Source organism: Musa acuminata, chromosome BXJ2-5 (assembly GCF_036884655.1).
Source record: "Musa acuminata AAA Group cultivar baxijiao chromosome BXJ2-5, Cavendish_Baxijiao_AAA, whole genome shotgun sequence".
Classification (NCBI taxonomy): Eukaryota; Viridiplantae; Streptophyta; class Magnoliopsida; order Zingiberales; family Musaceae; genus Musa; species Musa acuminata.
In genome coordinates this window covers 4,761,469-4,777,286 of record NC_088342.1, presented here as the reverse complement: position 1 = coordinate 4,777,286, position 15,818 = coordinate 4,761,469, and the positions used below count along the sequence as shown (strand labels likewise).

The 15,818-nt window shown below is 39.3% G+C and overlaps 2 protein-coding genes across 4 annotated transcripts; one reads left to right on the top strand and one right to left on the bottom strand.

Moving 5' to 3' along the window:
- The first annotated feature begins 1,141 nt into the window (after window positions 1-1,141).
- LOC103984107 (homeobox-leucine zipper protein ATHB-15) lies at window positions 1,142-11,338 on the top strand. Of its 2 annotated transcripts, none has more exons than XM_009401538.3 (18): window positions 1,142-2,562; window positions 2,671-2,830; window positions 2,914-3,014; window positions 3,106-3,196; window positions 3,418-3,513; window positions 3,580-3,693; window positions 3,785-3,868; window positions 3,979-4,134; window positions 4,254-4,325; window positions 4,549-4,655; window positions 4,749-4,941; window positions 5,735-5,920; window positions 6,051-6,128; window positions 6,537-6,671; window positions 6,809-7,134; window positions 7,751-7,856; window positions 10,463-10,612; window positions 10,948-11,338. In XM_009401538.3, exons 1-18 carry the CDS (start codon window positions 2,348-2,350, stop codon window positions 11,092-11,094), a joined length of 2,517 nt encoding a protein of 838 aa, XP_009399813.2. In that variant the 5' UTR covers window positions 1,142-2,347; the 3' UTR covers window positions 11,095-11,338. The 2 variants fall into 2 exon arrangements, with proteins under 2 accessions (XP_009399813.2, XP_009399812.2); XM_009401537.3 differs by having other exon boundaries at window positions 4,254-4,328.
- A 767-nt stretch (window positions 11,339-12,105) lies between these two features.
- Window positions 12,106-15,571, bottom strand: LOC103984106 (uncharacterized). 2 transcript variants are annotated; one of them, XM_065108152.1, is made up of 2 exons: window positions 15,246-15,571; window positions 12,106-14,058 (listed from the first exon to the last, which is right to left on the bottom strand). In XM_065108152.1, exon 2 carries the CDS (start codon window positions 13,739-13,741, stop codon window positions 12,188-12,190), a length of 1,554 nt encoding a protein of 517 aa, XP_064964224.1. In that variant the 5' UTR covers window positions 13,742-14,058; window positions 15,246-15,571; the 3' UTR covers window positions 12,106-12,187. The 2 variants fall into 2 exon arrangements, with proteins under 2 accessions (XP_064964224.1, XP_009399811.2); XM_009401536.3 differs by having other exon boundaries at window positions 12,106-14,174; window positions 15,246-15,547.
- Window positions 15,572-15,818: the final 247 nt, after the last annotated feature.

Here is a 15,818-nt window from a genome sequence, read left to right as displayed (position 1 = left end):
AGTGCAGGGAGGAGGAAATCGAGGCGCATGCAAAAACCCTCATAATTCTGTCCTCTGTCACCCTCACAACCCTCCAAGCCATTGCTTTCTGCTTTCCTTCTTTCCATTTACATACCACTGATGCCAAAATATTTACAATTAGTCCTCAGTATATTTGCATTTTGATTTGTATAAAATAATATCCTAAATGTTAAATTCTATCAACAGAGTGGGACTCAACAATTGTCCTTGCCACAGGCAGGGGATCATGTCCAACAGCTCCTTTCATGACTTCCATGTTTCTTTCAGATGGAGGAAGATCCATGAAAATTCTTGACTCACCACTTTCTTATCTGAACTACAAAACATGCGGCTTCGATAAACTTGAAAGATTTAATCGCATAATTTTACATGCTAATCTTTGTTCGTAATGGTAATCTGAAGGTACATCTCGATGGAATTCTCATGCAATCTCAGCTCAACAAATGTAACGATGAACAGCCAGTGACTGCTACTCCTTTGTCTGTTCTCATGATTCATGTCAGAAACATTCCAATACAAATACACATGCATGAGTCATTCTTCATATTCTCTTACTCGTTTAATTACCCTCCGATTGAAGGAAAATAAAAGATGATGTGACTCGGAACTATTTCTTTCAGTTCTTTGGGCTTTTCATTGATTAATACACAGTGATGCACATCTCTGAACAGATTAGAACACTGAGTATTGAGATTTTGACATGCGTGCCCCTGCATATGCTGCACTAATCACAAAAATGACAGGATGTAACAAATCATAAGTTCTCACATAGATCTAGCTTGTTCATGATGTATAAGCTTAATCTAAAATTAAGTTAGTTTTAATTGGCCAAAATGCTGTGATTATTATGTTACCCCTACGAATTTAGGGATTAATTTGAACAGCTCTCTTAGATCTTAGTCATGAAAAAGATAAAATAGGCAAAATTAATGAAAGGGGTATTATGGTAATTGTAACATATGTTATTTAACTGTGTGAAGTGGCAGCTCCATAAAATTCGCAGCTGAAACGAGGATATTTCCGTCAAAGAATTGTCGTCTTATATAAGCGCTTGCTCGCCTCCGTCACTCTGACATACTGTGATCTCGTCTCCAAGACGAAGCACCGCACACAGAGAGAGAGAGAGAGAGAGAGAGAGAGAGAGAGAGAGAGAAGAGTGATATCTGCGCAAATTTAGCCTTTGTTTCCTTCCTTCGACGAAGAAATCGAGTCGCGGAGAGCAGCCGCGGTCGGATTTCGATCAAAGATCGCACCTTTCCCTTCCTTTTTCTCATTGAAGTTCGAGATTTTGATGGTTCCAAGCCGTTGGGTGGTCGCCCTTTTCCTTTGTTTTCGTCGTCGGAAACCCTAACAAGGTGTCGCCAAGGGCGGGGACGGTCAGCCGATAAAGCCGCAGAAAGGGATTTGGTGCCTCGCCGTACGACCGCACCGATGGGTACTGTTGTGGGGTGAAGTGTAGATCGAGGGTTGCAGGTACGAGTCGCTGCCACCGGCCCGTCTTTTGCTTTCGCTGCCATTTATTGGGTTTAGCTGTTGGGAAAGACTGGATTTCGGCGCCGATCCGAGGAAAGGCTGCGGATCTTGGGTGATATCTCGCCTCAGCGCCTTTAATCGAGCTCCGGATGCCGAGAAATCGCCCCTAGCTGCTTTCTTTTCCCAGGGATTCTTGCAACCAAACGGCGAAACGACTCAGATCCGAGTCGGCGACTCGGCCGCGTCCCGCTAAGGGAGGCCTTGCCTCGGATCTCGAGGAAACCGGTAGTTCCGCAATCCTTCCTATTTTTAAATCTCTTTCGCAGCGTGCTAGCTTTGGAGAACGAGAGGACGCAGCTGGGAATTATGGCCGCAGGGCTTAAAGAACTAAAAAGGACGAGAAAGAAAGAAGATTCGGCAATATAAGAAGTGAAAGAGAAAGGAAAAAAATTGAAAGGAAAAGAAAAGGTTCGAAGAATCTTCAGAGGCATCTCATAAAGCCTTCAATTATTCGAGGCTTCACGCTCTTCTACTCGCTGCGCATGCCACTGTATCTGTTCAACGCTGGTCTCTGGTGTTGAGGTCTTTTAGGAGATCTTCAATCTCGAAAAGGCCCGGCCTTTCTTGTGCTTGCGGTTGTTGTGGTCTCGGCTTGAATTCCCGAGCTTTTGGTGATTAAAGTGGTGATTTTGTTGGGGATTTGATGAAAGAGATTGCTCCTTTTTGTTGCGAATGTTAAAAAGGGAAAAAAAAGATCACAGATTTGGACTCTCTGCGACGTCTTGTATCGTCCCTGAAAAGGGTGCTAAATAACGGTGGAGAACCCTAGCCTTCGACTGCTGTTCCTTGAGATATGATAGCTCTAACTTCTTGCGAGGAAGGGAAGATGGGCATCGTCGACCCAGGAAAGTATGTCCGGTACACTCCGGAGCAGGTGGAAGCACTCGAGAGACTGTACCATGAGTGCCCGAAGCCAAGCTCAATGCGGCGGCAGCAGCTCATTAGGGAGTGCCCCATCCTGTCCAACATCGAGCCCAAGCAGATCAAGGTTTGGTTCCAGAACAGGAGGTATCGATGTTTTCCAGCTAACAATTTCTTGCTACTGATTTTATGCATTATGGTTGTACATATTATATGCTTTTATTCAAAACTTCTTGTGTTGTCTTTTCCTATTAGGTGCCGTGAGAAACAGCGAAAGGAAGCAGCACGACTTCAGGCTGTGAACAGGAAGCTGACGGCAATGAATAAGCTTTTGATGGAGGAAAATGACAGGTTGCAGAAGCAGGTGTCTCAGATGGTCGACGAGAATGGTTACTTCCGTCAGCAGACGCAAAATGTGTGCTTTATGAGAAGTTTATCGTTGATGTTGTCATCCTACATTGGCTTCTAAATTGTGGTTTGGTTCTTTCAATTGAACAGGCTGCCTTAACGACGACGAACACAAGCTGTGAGTCGGTGGTGACAAATGGTCAGCAACATTTGACACCTCAGCATCCACCAAGGGATGCTAGTCCTGCTGGGTATGCCAAAGATTGCTGTTCCCTCTGGTGTACAATTTGTCTTCTTTAGGTACTTCATGGCTGCCTCCAACAAAGTGCATTGTGCTTGCAGACTAATGTCCATTGCAGAGGAAACTTTAACAGAGTTTCTGTCTAAGGCTACTGGGACTGCTATTGAGTGGGTCCAAATGCCTGGGATGAAGGTGTGAGCACCCTTTTTGATTTCTCGTTTGTTATTTTTGATGATCGATTTCCCTGAATATGAAGGTCCGAAAGCAAAATCTAGAAAGAAGGATGAACATATGTGCATGTATATGTATCATTCTGGTTCTTCAACGAGTCTTGGTCCTTTAATGCTTTCCCTTTTATATTTGAGATGAGTTGAGCATTCTTCTCCATTAATCTCTCCTCTTTTACTGAGCAGCCTGGTCCAGATTCCATTGGAATCGTTGCTATCTCACATGGTTGCACTGGTGTGGCGGCACGAGCTTGTGGCCTTGTAGGCCTTGAACCTACAAAGGTATGTTCACACTGGGAGTAAACCGATTGCTGCCTGTGTTTAGTCTTATCTGTTAGTGTGTTTTAGGTTGCAGAAATCCTAAAAGATCGGCTATCGTGGTTTCGAGACTGTCGATCTGTGGAGATCATTAATGTACTGCCGACCGGCAGTAATGGAACCATTGAGCTTCTGTACATGCAGGTGAATTTATCAAGATTTATGCAAATTCATGTCTCACTACTTCTGGCACCTGATGAAATTATTTTGGCAAACTAACGTGACTTAGTTGTAGGTTTATGCACCGACAACACTGGCACCTGCTCGGGACTTCTGGTTGCTAAGATATACATCAATTCTTGAAGACAGAAGTCTCGTGGTAAGCTAGAATGTTCTTGTCACTTGCACAATGCTTGTTCTCCAGTGATTCAACCTTGTTTTGTGATCGTGTCCCCCTTACAATCTTACATCTATCTCAATATGTGTAAGGTTTGTGAAAGATCACTCAATAGCACGCTAGGTGGTCCAAGCATGCCCACCGTGCAACCATTCGTCAGGGCAGAAATGCTGCCAAGTGGTTACTTGATAAGACCATGTGAAGGTGGTGGGTCTGTCATTCACATTGTTTATCATTTGGATTTGGAGGTAAAAATAGTTTTGGTTAATTCAATTGTTTTTATCTAGATTAGGCATATATGGTCCATCTTTTTTTGCTTGTAAGCATATCTGTAATTCTAATGTTGGCTATTTTGGTCATGAAACAGCCTTGGAGTGTGCCCGAAGTTCTAAGGCCACTATATGAATCATCTACGGTGCTTTCTCAGAAGACGACAATGGTTGTTAGTAACCTCCCCCTACTTTTTATTATTAATTCAGAGTGGAATTGTTGCATTGAAATTTTACCCAGATTGGTTTTGTTTTATCTTGGCAATAGAAAATAATCCTGCAATAGTTTCCTACTGCAGAAAAATTGTTATTGTGCACACTTTGGCACACATTGTGCTTTACCATGAGCAACTGTATTTCTTTATTATTTTGCTAAATTATACTGCTTTACAGGCTTTACGACATCTAAGACAGATTGCACATGAAACTACTCATTCTTCTGTATCTGGATGGGGCAAACGACCTGCAGCTCTAAGAGCACTTAGCCAGAGGCTCAGCAGGTGCTAACTAGTATTTTTTTGAGCCTTTTGACCGTCTGTGTCTTTTTTTTATGGATTTTTTCCAACAAGAAATTCACGCATATTTACATGCAGGGGATTTAATGAAGCAGTTAATGGATTTGTGGATGACGGTTGGTCTATGGTCAGTAGTGATGGCATGGAAGACATAACAGTTCTTGTCAACTCATCTTGTAGCAAGCTGATGGGTTTAAATCTTAGTTTTGTGAATGGATGCCCCTCAACAACCAGTTCTGTGCTTTGTGCCAAGGCTACCATGCTTTTACAGGTCGGTAAGTTCAACTTAAATGTTTCTTTGTTTTCAGTGTTTTTTTTAATTAAAGATGTCCAAAATTTCAAACAAAAAAAAAATCATAGAACAGTAATAGACATTACCGAGGGTTTTGCGCAACACCAACTCCTTGAGATGATTGTTATCTATTTAGATAATATTGCATGCATGCAACTTCCTCAGATTTTTTGCATTTAAGCACTATATGAGAAAATTTGATAAGCAACTGCCATCTGACTGATTATATTTTAGTTTGCAAGTGATGGATTTCAATTTTTGAGGCATCTTCAGCAATAAGTTATACGGCACGTATGAGATTCACTGCTATATGGTCTTTATTACAGTATTAATTTAGTATAAATTGTAATAAAAATTAAAGTAAAAAAGCCAGCTGGTTGAAATGAAGTTGGTCACGGCACCTGCTTACCTGATGATTTATTTCTTAATTATAATGCTCGTAAATAATGCCTTACTATGTTAATCAAGGATTTTTATTTTTTTATTATATTATTCATTGGTATTATGTGATGTGAGTCAATGCCCCATCTGGTAATAGCTGTATCATGCTAGTTTAATGGGTTAAGACTGGTACTGTACCGAAACTGAAATCCTTACAATAGCTTACCTGCATAACATTGCCATAGAAAGTTGAATATTGCTATGTTGATTAACAATGGTGTTAGTATCTTCTGGATAGTTGATAGAGTTGTAAAGATCTGTCATTTTGATTTTTTAGTTCAATTTAATCAGTATTGTTTCTGGCATCATCCTACCTATCTATATTTATTAGAACATATCTCCACCAATGCTCCTGAGGTTTCTGCGGGAGCACCGATCGGAGTGGGCAGACAGCAACATAGATGGCTACTCTGCTGCATCTGTTAAGGCCATACCCCACACTTTACCCATATCTCTCACTGGATGCTCTGGTGGTCAGGTCATACTACCTCTGGCTCACACACTCGAGCATGAAGAGGTAGTCAATCGCACTTCTTTAATTTTATTATGTTGGATGATTAATGTTAGCACTTTACCCATCATCACTGCTCCTCAGTTAGCTCTGTGACTTTGATACTAATATCTTATTCCTATCTTTTCCTTGCCAGTTCTTGGAGGTAATTAAGTTCGAAAGCATTGGCCACAATCGGGAAATGCCTATGCCCCGAGATCTGTACCTGTTGCAAGTATGTCTCCACTTCTTGCTTCAGAACTTAATTATTGGCACAGCAGAGACATTAATGTGGCTGCGGCTTTTATTCTTTTAAGGAAAATCTAGAGAAACATTACTGAAAAATGAATTACTAGTAGCTATAATTTTATTGTTGACTAGTCATATAAGATTGAAATATTCATCTATAACACCGATGTCAATTCTGACAGGTTGATTAGCTTTAATTGAAGTGCCAACTTCTTTCTAGTAGAGTCAGTTGATTACACTTTTGTCATTCTAAATTTTCCTTTACATCTTGAAATCCATTTATTTAATAAATCACCTCTTTGTTAAAAATCATTCTCATCTTTTATTTCTGGATATAAACCATTTAGGTATTAGATAATTATAGTGATACTCATGATGACAACTGGTTTGGCAGCTCTGCAATGGAGTGGATGAGAATGCTGTTGGTACCTGTTCTGAGCTTATATTTGCCCCAATAGATGCATCTTTTGCTGATGATGCCCCACTGCTGCCTTCTGGTTTTCGTATTATTCCTCTTGACTTTAAGACGGTAAGGACACGGATAATATGAGACAAAATAATGACTTGATTTGTAAGCATTTGTTGATAAATTGTTTTATCTCTGAGCTATACACACAGAATATATATAAGATTTTCATGTATTTATTTTTATGGTGCTTTATTCAGGACACTAATAGTCCTAATCGCACTTTGGACCTTGCTTCTGCTCTTGAGGTTGGACCAACAGGCAGCCAAGTACATAATGATTATTCTGGTAATCGTGGAAACATTAGATCTGTGATGACTATAGCATTTCAATTTGCTTTTGAGAGCCACCTCCAAGAGGATGTGGCATCCATGGCCCGACAATACATTCGTAACATCATAGCCTCTGTGCAAAGGCTATCATTAACTCTCTCACCTTCACATCTTGGATCTCATGGCGGTCTCCGGATACCACCTGGAAGTCCAGAAGCTGCAACACTTGCTTGTTGGATTTGTCACAGCTACAGGTTTGTCATCATCTTAAGTTATAAACTTCCCTGTATCCATCTTATAAGTATTACTTGTGGAGGTAAGTATGTAAAAAAAGAAAATCCTCCCTAGATCCTGCATTAACAGGAGCCTTTCTGTTAGATTCAATTTGATGTTCTATTACTTTACAAGATAGCATGTGAGTGACAGTAGAAGAGCAACTATAAGTTGTTTGCATGAAGTAAGAAAAGCAGTTTGCATAAGATATTCATATTTTTAATATATGCACGAATGCAGACAATTATGTATTGTAAATTCACACATGATGAAACAATTCTCTTCAAAATTTTTAGTCACAGAAGGATAAACTATGCCTTTATCTGAACCAAATTGTACTATGAATATAACAGTTCTGCAACAAATTAGCACCAGAAACTTAACAGTGCTCATAAAAAATGTCTTTACCCTTAAGCTTTCCCAGTTCCATCCATGCACAAGCATTATAGCTTCCCAGATTTCTCTAAAAACTATCAATCCACCACAGTTTTTTAGTAAATGGTTACTCAAATTGCATTTCCAAGTATTTTTTTAATTTGTTAATAGCAACGTAAATTAAGACATCTAATTCTGCCAGTGTATTGCCTCTTTCTACAGGTCTTATTCAGGAGCTGAATTTCTTAAACCTTCTGCAGATAATAGTGACTCACTTCTGAAGATGCTTTGGCATCACTCAGATGCTATCATTTGCTGTTCTTTGAAGGTTTGTATTTGCCCTTTTCTTCCAAGTTCTTCTATAGCTAGAATCAAAATATCTTCATGATTTATAGATCATGTTTTCATATTAATTTTCTTGACTGCTGTTGTTTTATAGTTATCACCTCCTGAGATGATTATCTTTCTCACTTTAGTTGTATAGAACATGTATTTGGACAATTTTGAACCATGCTAGTCTTTCCACTTGAGTTGCTACAGAAACTTCTTTTTACCATTACATCTGATATTTGCTTGCTTATGGTACTGCCATTTTATGTAGTGTGAAAATAATTAAGATATATTGGTCAAGTTGAGCTTCACCATTATATACCACTGTTTTCCTTGAGCCCATCTAACGCACCGGTAGGCCACAGAACACCGACCAGATCCTGCTGGCAGATTGCTCTGATCAACCCGGAACCAATCTGCTATAGTGGATTGATGTATAGCAGATGTGTATGTTGGGGCAGCATAATTGGTAACACTATAACAGTGAGCAACCAACAGTAATGAAATTGTCCAAGATGACAGTAGATAGGAGGTAGAGGGCAACACTACAACAGATGGTTAGATATCCACGACAAAGATTAACTTTAGATAGTTTATCCTGGAGCAGTGAACATGAGCAGCCCATAATATGAAGTGATAAAGCACGCGTTAGCCGTTTCTAAAGAACTCTAAAGAATTGAATGCAACTATGCAAAAGAATTGAATGCAACTAATATAAGTGCTTACTTCTTACTCCTGACTCACTTATTGAATAAAGTAAAAACACTACTGACTGCTGATTTTCCTCCAAAGCTCATGTCCTAACTCTAAACTCAAAACAAAGGAGCTAAGAGAGGGTCATATAGGTAAAACTGAAAATAAGAGTAGGAAGAAAGGACAGAGAGGATGAGTGCATCCCATTCAACTCAATTTTCGAGGACCAAGTAAATAAAGCATGGTATATATATTTTAGTCAAGTAGAACACAGATGTTTTTTTGTTAAGAGAACCCTAACCTATAAATCATGGATTTCAACATGGGACACCAGAAGGCAATATGATATGCTTATACATCAATTCTTGGAAAATAGGTTATGGCTTGGCATGAATGTGGTAATAAAAATATATTTAAATGTATGGTACAGTAAATGACAAATTTTGATCTTTATTTAGAGTGCAAAAACGTGTAATTGTACTATTCAAAAGGTTGTCTGGTTATATATAGATCATGATAAATGAATAGTATATCGTTAATGTGGATACCAAAACGTATTTGCTAAAAAGGATATTACATTTAGTGAGATGATGCTTTAAAAGAGAAACAGGAACTTAAAATGAAAAATGTAGACAGGTGCAGTGTATTTAACAAGAGAGCAATGCCATCCGATAAAATACCCTGTCATCAAAATTTATTTGACTTCTAGACTGTTAACTTAGTCTATTGAAGTTGTATTGATGCAATAATTGAATATAAAGAATAATACTGATGACACCTTGGCATTACATAATTTTGCTAGTGGATTTACCTGGTTGCAGATGATCTGTCTATTTTACGGGTATAGTCTTTGTTAAAAAAACTCCAGTCTGAACTGACTTGAAAATTTGGCTTGAGATTGCATAACAGAGTGTTGAGGTACTTAGGGTTTATCTTTTAAACCAAAGTGATTATGCTCACATGACAAACATAAAATGGTTTTAGGTTCCATAAATCTTTTTGCCAACAATAATCAGAAAACAATAGTCAGAATGATGATCGTCAACTTATATGCTTTTTGAGAGGAATTAATTTGACTTGAGGTAAAGTTATTGTAGATGAAAATGTATGATACAGCGTACTATTCATTAGTCTGTGACAGTTGTTCAGATATACATGGTTACTAAGTTGGTGTTTTAAGATACCAAGATCTGGGATCAAGATAGCAAACAATTAGTGAAATTTAATCCAGAAGATTACAGTCAGAATGATTTCTAGGAAGGTAGCAGTTATAATTTAGGAAAAAGATCGATCAAATCTGTTCAGTTTCCATATGCATTCAAATCTCATGCAGAAGCCCCACAAATGTACTATTTAGATGCCCAATATTGCTAGGTGATGCCTGTGCTATGTGATAGTGACATGATGGGTTTGACAGTGGGGTGTGGTCAGTTGGGGTTTATAGTAGTCGGCATCACAATGTTCTGATGCTAGGACAGAATCGCACAATGGAAGGAGCAAATGGTGGAGAGGAAACAGAATGCGCGGGAGTACAGAACTGATGGATAACTAAGATGGGAGTGAAGGGCAGCTGTGTAGCAGATTCCAATTCTGGAATGGACAGTAGCACAAGGATGAAAAAAAGGGAAACAATTCAACTCAAACTAGTTTCAAGCTGAAAGGGATTAATGTCTTGGGGGATTATATTAACCCTGTGTTGACTAAATGAGGTCTTCAAGAAAGACATTGGATGGTCATAGAAGTTTTTACCTGTAACTGCTACACTGCAATTTTAGATCCTTCTGTCCACCATTGACTACTTACCTACAAGACAGCTATGTATTAATTGCCTACTAGTTCTTTTTTATTGTGTTTTGTTTGACATTTATATTGTAGAAATACTAATAATTTTATGTGTTGATTTTTGTGCAGGCTATGCCAGTCTTCACCTTCGCCAACCAGGCTGGTCTTGACATGCTTGAGACAACACTAATTGCCTTACAGGATATCACTCTGGAAAAGATTTTTGTTGATGAAGGAAGGAAGATGATCTGCGCAGAGCTACCTCATGTAATTCAACAGGTTCATGACCTCTCAACAAATTTTCTATTGTTCAGTGTTTAGAATATACATAAAATATTTATATGATTATACACACATTAAACAAAATATTTATATGTCGAAGGCTTTGCTTTAGGAGCTGATTTTTGCAGACTTCACACTCTTAAATCTCATGCTTCTTTATAGTAGGATCTTAGGGGCAGAAATCTTGTCTCCTGTGGTGTATAACAACACATGATAATAGCCTATATAACACAAGTATCCCTAGCTCTATCTAAGATTCACATATCTACTTAATCCTGGTCAACATCTTTGGAATTTTCATTTAGATTTCATGTTCCTTCTTCTATGTGCAGGGTTCCATTTGCCTTCAAGCTGGCCTCTGCATTTCTAGCATGGGCAGGCCTGTTTCCTATGAAAGAGCTGTTGCTTGGAAAGTGCTCGACAACGAAGACAATGCCCACTGCATATGCTTCATGTTTGTTAATTGGTCCTTCGTTTAACTACCCTTTCCAAATAATGAAAAGAAGATGCAGGCGCAGTTACTTCTTTGTTGTCCATGTTGATGTCACTGATCCCCCGTTAAACAAACTAAGAAAGTTCTTATTTGTAGTTACCATATATCTCAAGTTTAGTTTGTCAATCACGTCCGAAGGTCATGTATTATCAATCTTGGGCTGCAAACAACATATTTAAAATGCTACGATGTTCCGAGTGTCAAAATGCATGTTTGGTTTTCTATCTGCATGTTCAAATTTCCTCGTATCAACAGGTTGTGTGATTTGTTTGATTGGTGGATCTATTCATGCTAAAATAGTGGCAACAAAATCTCTCCAGCAGGATATAGGCAACTTGTCAAAGACAGTTGCAATCCATAAAGATTTAGAACTGGAATATGCTATTAGGGTCCGGAGTTTAATCTTTGAGATTCACCATCCTGTATACTATTCTATGCAAGGAACAGATCCCGGAGAATCTAGGGACATGTTCAAGATCCAAGAAACTCACACACATGGGGAGAAAATGAAAAGAGAACTTCATAGGTAAAACAAAAGAACAAAGCAGCAGCTTTGGACAGAAACGAGGGACCCAAAAGAGATCTTTTGCATGGTCTCCAGGATCTAATATAAATGCTTCCTTAACCAAGTTGTCATATAAATTGTTTGCTCAGGATGACAGCATGATCAAGGTGTTGAATATTGAGGCAAAAATGTGTTTCAGCTTAACCCCCCCTGCCCCAACCCCCCACCAAGCAAAAAACTAAAAGAGAAAAATATTGACAGACATTGAACATTCTGAGCTTCATTTGTGTGCAAACATTGTGATAAATAATTGAGTATACAAGTAATAAGACACTAAAAAATGTTATTCCTATATTCTGCGACCAGCTAGCCTCCTAAGACCTCACACTTTCTGCTTCTTATGATGACCTTCATTCTACAATCATCACATTGTTTAAAGAAAGGGAAGATGTGTACCGACGTGATACCGGGAGATGCATGACGAGATAATCATGTAAAATCCGATATGCAGCATCTTTGATTGTCATGGATTAAAAACAAAAATCAAATAACCAGGATATATCTCAAATCTTTTTCATTGTGTTCTCATTTTCTTCAAGTTGTACACGAGGGTCTGTAAAACTTTCTGTATCTTGGAACCATCGGTCATTCTCACTTCCTTAGATGCCTGGCGTAAGCTCTCTAGCCCACGACCCAAAGAAGCAATCATGGGAACATTAGGCAATGATTCAGCAACACATTCAATACGATCTCCATAAGCCAGAAGTCCAGTGCAAGCAACCATGCTACAACTAAAAGTAGCTAATGGCATAAATCTAAGTGGTCGGACACCCCTTCTCCTCATAATCTCATAAAATGATGTCCTCATGGCCAACAAGCTTGTCCTCTCAGCTGATGCTATCATAGTGTGTGTCACGGCACGAATCTTCTCTGCTGACACTGTGAACTTCCAGGGCAAGGTCTTGGCTCCAGCACTTGCAAGCCCATGTGTGAGGGGATTTGATGACCCAAGAATGTTCCCAAGTCCGATAGTAGCTGCCCTTTGCAGATTTGCTAAGCCAAATTTCAAGGTCGCAGGAATCTTATATGTTGCAAGCTTAATGAATGTTGACGCGGGAATGGCTTTTGATAGTGATGATGCACCAAGGGCTGCTGTAGCTCCGGCACCAAATGCCACGACAGGCTTGTCTGCCAGAAGCCCTGTTTTTCTCATATCCTCCTCCTTTTCATCATTAGCATCAAGATCATGAGCATAATATTCCGTGAAACATTGATCAGTTAAATCTGCAATCTTGAGAGGAACAGATGTATTCCAGTGCCTCCTGAGACCAGCCAAGCATCCTGCATCAACTATAGCCACCACAGATCCAAACTTCCTAGCTTGGCTCCTGAGAGCTTGCACAAAAAGAACATGTGATTTTTCTTCAGAAGGGAGCTCAGAATACTCCAACTTTGTTGAGTTGCTTTTCCCTCCTCTATCCATAGGTAAACGTGCAGCATTGTTTAAAGCTATCCTTACACCTTCAATCGCAATTCTGAAGATATAGACATTAGATAAGGTTTGAGTGTTAACCGGCTGTCCATCATTGATATCAGCAAGTATTTTCTGTACAGAAACCATAGCTTTTGCAATATATGGAAGGTCTATGAATATGTGATGTAGATCTGCAAGTAACGGGTAAAAAGACTGTGCAAATGGGGGCACCTTGAAACTACAATTTGACCGATCTTTTCCAGATTCCACTTCTGAATTGTCGTCGGACAGAATTTCTTTCGAGATTATTAGATCAAGGGATGGAATCAGTGACCTAATTGCTTGTGACTGAAGTGCAGTATCAAGACAAATTCTTTTAGAACTTGAGTAAATGGCGGAAGTAACTTTTCCAGGAAGCAAACCACTCGTTTGTATGTGCAATGCAAAGCTCTGACCTCCATCTTTGTCATTTTCTACAGAAGTTGCAGTACATCCTTTCTCATATGGTGATTCCAGTAACATAAAATGCGAATGTACATCTTCTGCAGCTCTCTTTGCTACCAAGAAATGGCCATAAAATCCAACCCCAAAAATCTCACGCAAGACATGACACCCCGCAAAACTTTCATAGTGATCTTTGTTGATCTTTTCCATAAGACATCTTTTAAGCACCCCAAATGATGAAGTTGGTACATGGTTTACTTGATCATTTCTTAAGCACTTCTCTTCTGATCGAATATCAGCCAACACTGATGGGGAAATCTGAGCTACTACAACTTTGGGCTGAACTTCTTTGATGAGGTATTCTGCATCTAAGGCAGATTGTAGTGATAAGTTTTGAGCAGCTAGTATATACACTACGGCATCAGAATCAGGTTCACGAAGAGCAAAAACAAACTGCTTTGTCTTATCTGGGACTGAGAGCTTGCGAACTAGTTGAGCTGAAATTTTCAGGTCATCAGTCTTTGATCCTGAAAATGGCCAGAGATTTTGCAAATGAGAGAATATTGTTGTTGCCATATCCAGAACATCATGGGACATAAATTTCTCTAATCATTGAATTGAAAGAGAGAAATTCCACATACATCTGCAAAAGAATTAGATCCACAAATAAATAAATTAATCATGAAGATCATTTTGATGCTTACTTCAATGCCCTAATCCATAAAATAAAATTTGCTCGGGCATAAATCAAACATCAGAATACCGTATTCTATATTTATTTTAATTCAGAAAACACTGATTTTCAGTACTAATTTATCATGGTTACTGTGAAAAAGAAACGGTACTGGTACATCCATGTCACATATAGCCACTTTTCAAGATCTAGTTGTACTGATGTTTACAAAGTCAACACAACTAAGAGCATGATATTAGCAGATATCAATTGTTGGCTGCAAAATATGGAACAAAATCTGGATTAATAAACATCCCACTTAGGATACATCTTTCTTTATTACCTAGGATATTTCTTGGTGCAATCAAATAACTTACAAGAAGAAGGGAAAGCAGTCGAACTCAAAAAATAATGAATAAACAACAAATAAAACGAAAGGTAAAAAATTTCTCACGGAACAACAGGAAACAATTGCAAGATGTAAAGATATCCAATTATGGAGGCATCAAGAATTCAACAATTGAGAACAAGCGACTAAAACAATATTGAGGTAACTATAGTATGTAGAATACAAGTTTAAACCTAATTTGATATTTTGATGGAAAAAAAACTATCTTTAGATATTTGATAATAAGAACAAGGAAGAAGACAGAATTAGGCAAATCCTGGGAGTAGATTTAGGCTCGAATTTAACCAAAAAATTTCTGATGCGAGACCTATATATGATTCCCCTAATCTGCAAACAACAACGTAAGCGTTTGTTGGTGAAAATCCTACACGATCGAAGGGGTATGAAACAAAAAGGGAGAACCTTTTATTCCGATGAAGAAAATACCGATCAATATATAACAATTCAATTGCATGTGGCTTCAAACAACAAAAGAGAACAAAGATAAATGATATCTAAGGTACAGTACAACACCATCCCGATAAGTAATGGGAAAAAACAAGTAATCACAAGAGGGAGGAAAGAAGAGAACCCAATGAATTGGTCTTAAAAGCATGATCTGATTAAAGCATCAAATCGAACAGAAATCATACCGATTAAGCCATCTTCACCAAAAGGACCGACTAGGGCAGCTTCAATCCCGTTGCGATCACGATCAAAGATTCCGAGACCAGACCTAATCCGATCAATCCCAACCCTCGCCGCCGTCAGATCCGTCCGATATCTCAATATCGAAAGCTTTCTCGACGGCTTCGGGCTATCACTAGGGCGTCCGAGATCCAGACTCGAACAACGCTGAGAGACGGACGACAAGAATACCCAGCGATTGGCAGAGGCGAAGGCGCCTGCGGGGAAGACGTCGGAGGTACTTCATACACGCACCTTAACACACGCAAACCACCGCCCACCCGCCGGCCCAAAAAAAGCGATTTCCCTAAAAAGGAAATCTCCCCCGGATGACGTCACCCCCCCCCCCCCCCCCCCCCAAGTAACCATATGAGAGAAAGTACACGGGTCGAAGTTGGGGTGACAAATCGCGGGTCGACAAGAAACGGGCGTTGGTGGTGCAAAGTTTGTTTCGCTTACAACCCCTCCAATAGTGGATTTGGTTTAGCTCGACTCGGGTTCGGATGCGCGGTTCATGTCCACGAGTTTTGGCACGGATC

Bases quoted from the DNA above. Each gene is read 5' to 3' on its own strand.
- LOC103984107 (XM_009401537.3), top strand. From the start codon at position 2,348: ATGATAGCTCTAACTTCTTGCGAGGAAGGGAAGATGGGCATCGTCGAC. The intron at 4,135-4,253 runs GTAAAAATAGTT...GTCATGAAACAG, and splicing joins TTTATCATTTGGATTTGGAG to CCTTGGAGTGTGCCCGAAGT. The intron at 5,921-6,050 runs GTAGTCAATCGC...TTTCCTTGCCAG, and splicing joins ACACACTCGAGCATGAAGAG to TTCTTGGAGGTAATTAAGTT.
- LOC103984106 (XM_009401536.3), bottom strand. From the start codon at position 14,128: ATGTCCCATGATGTTCTGGATATGGCAACAACAATATTCTCTCATTTG.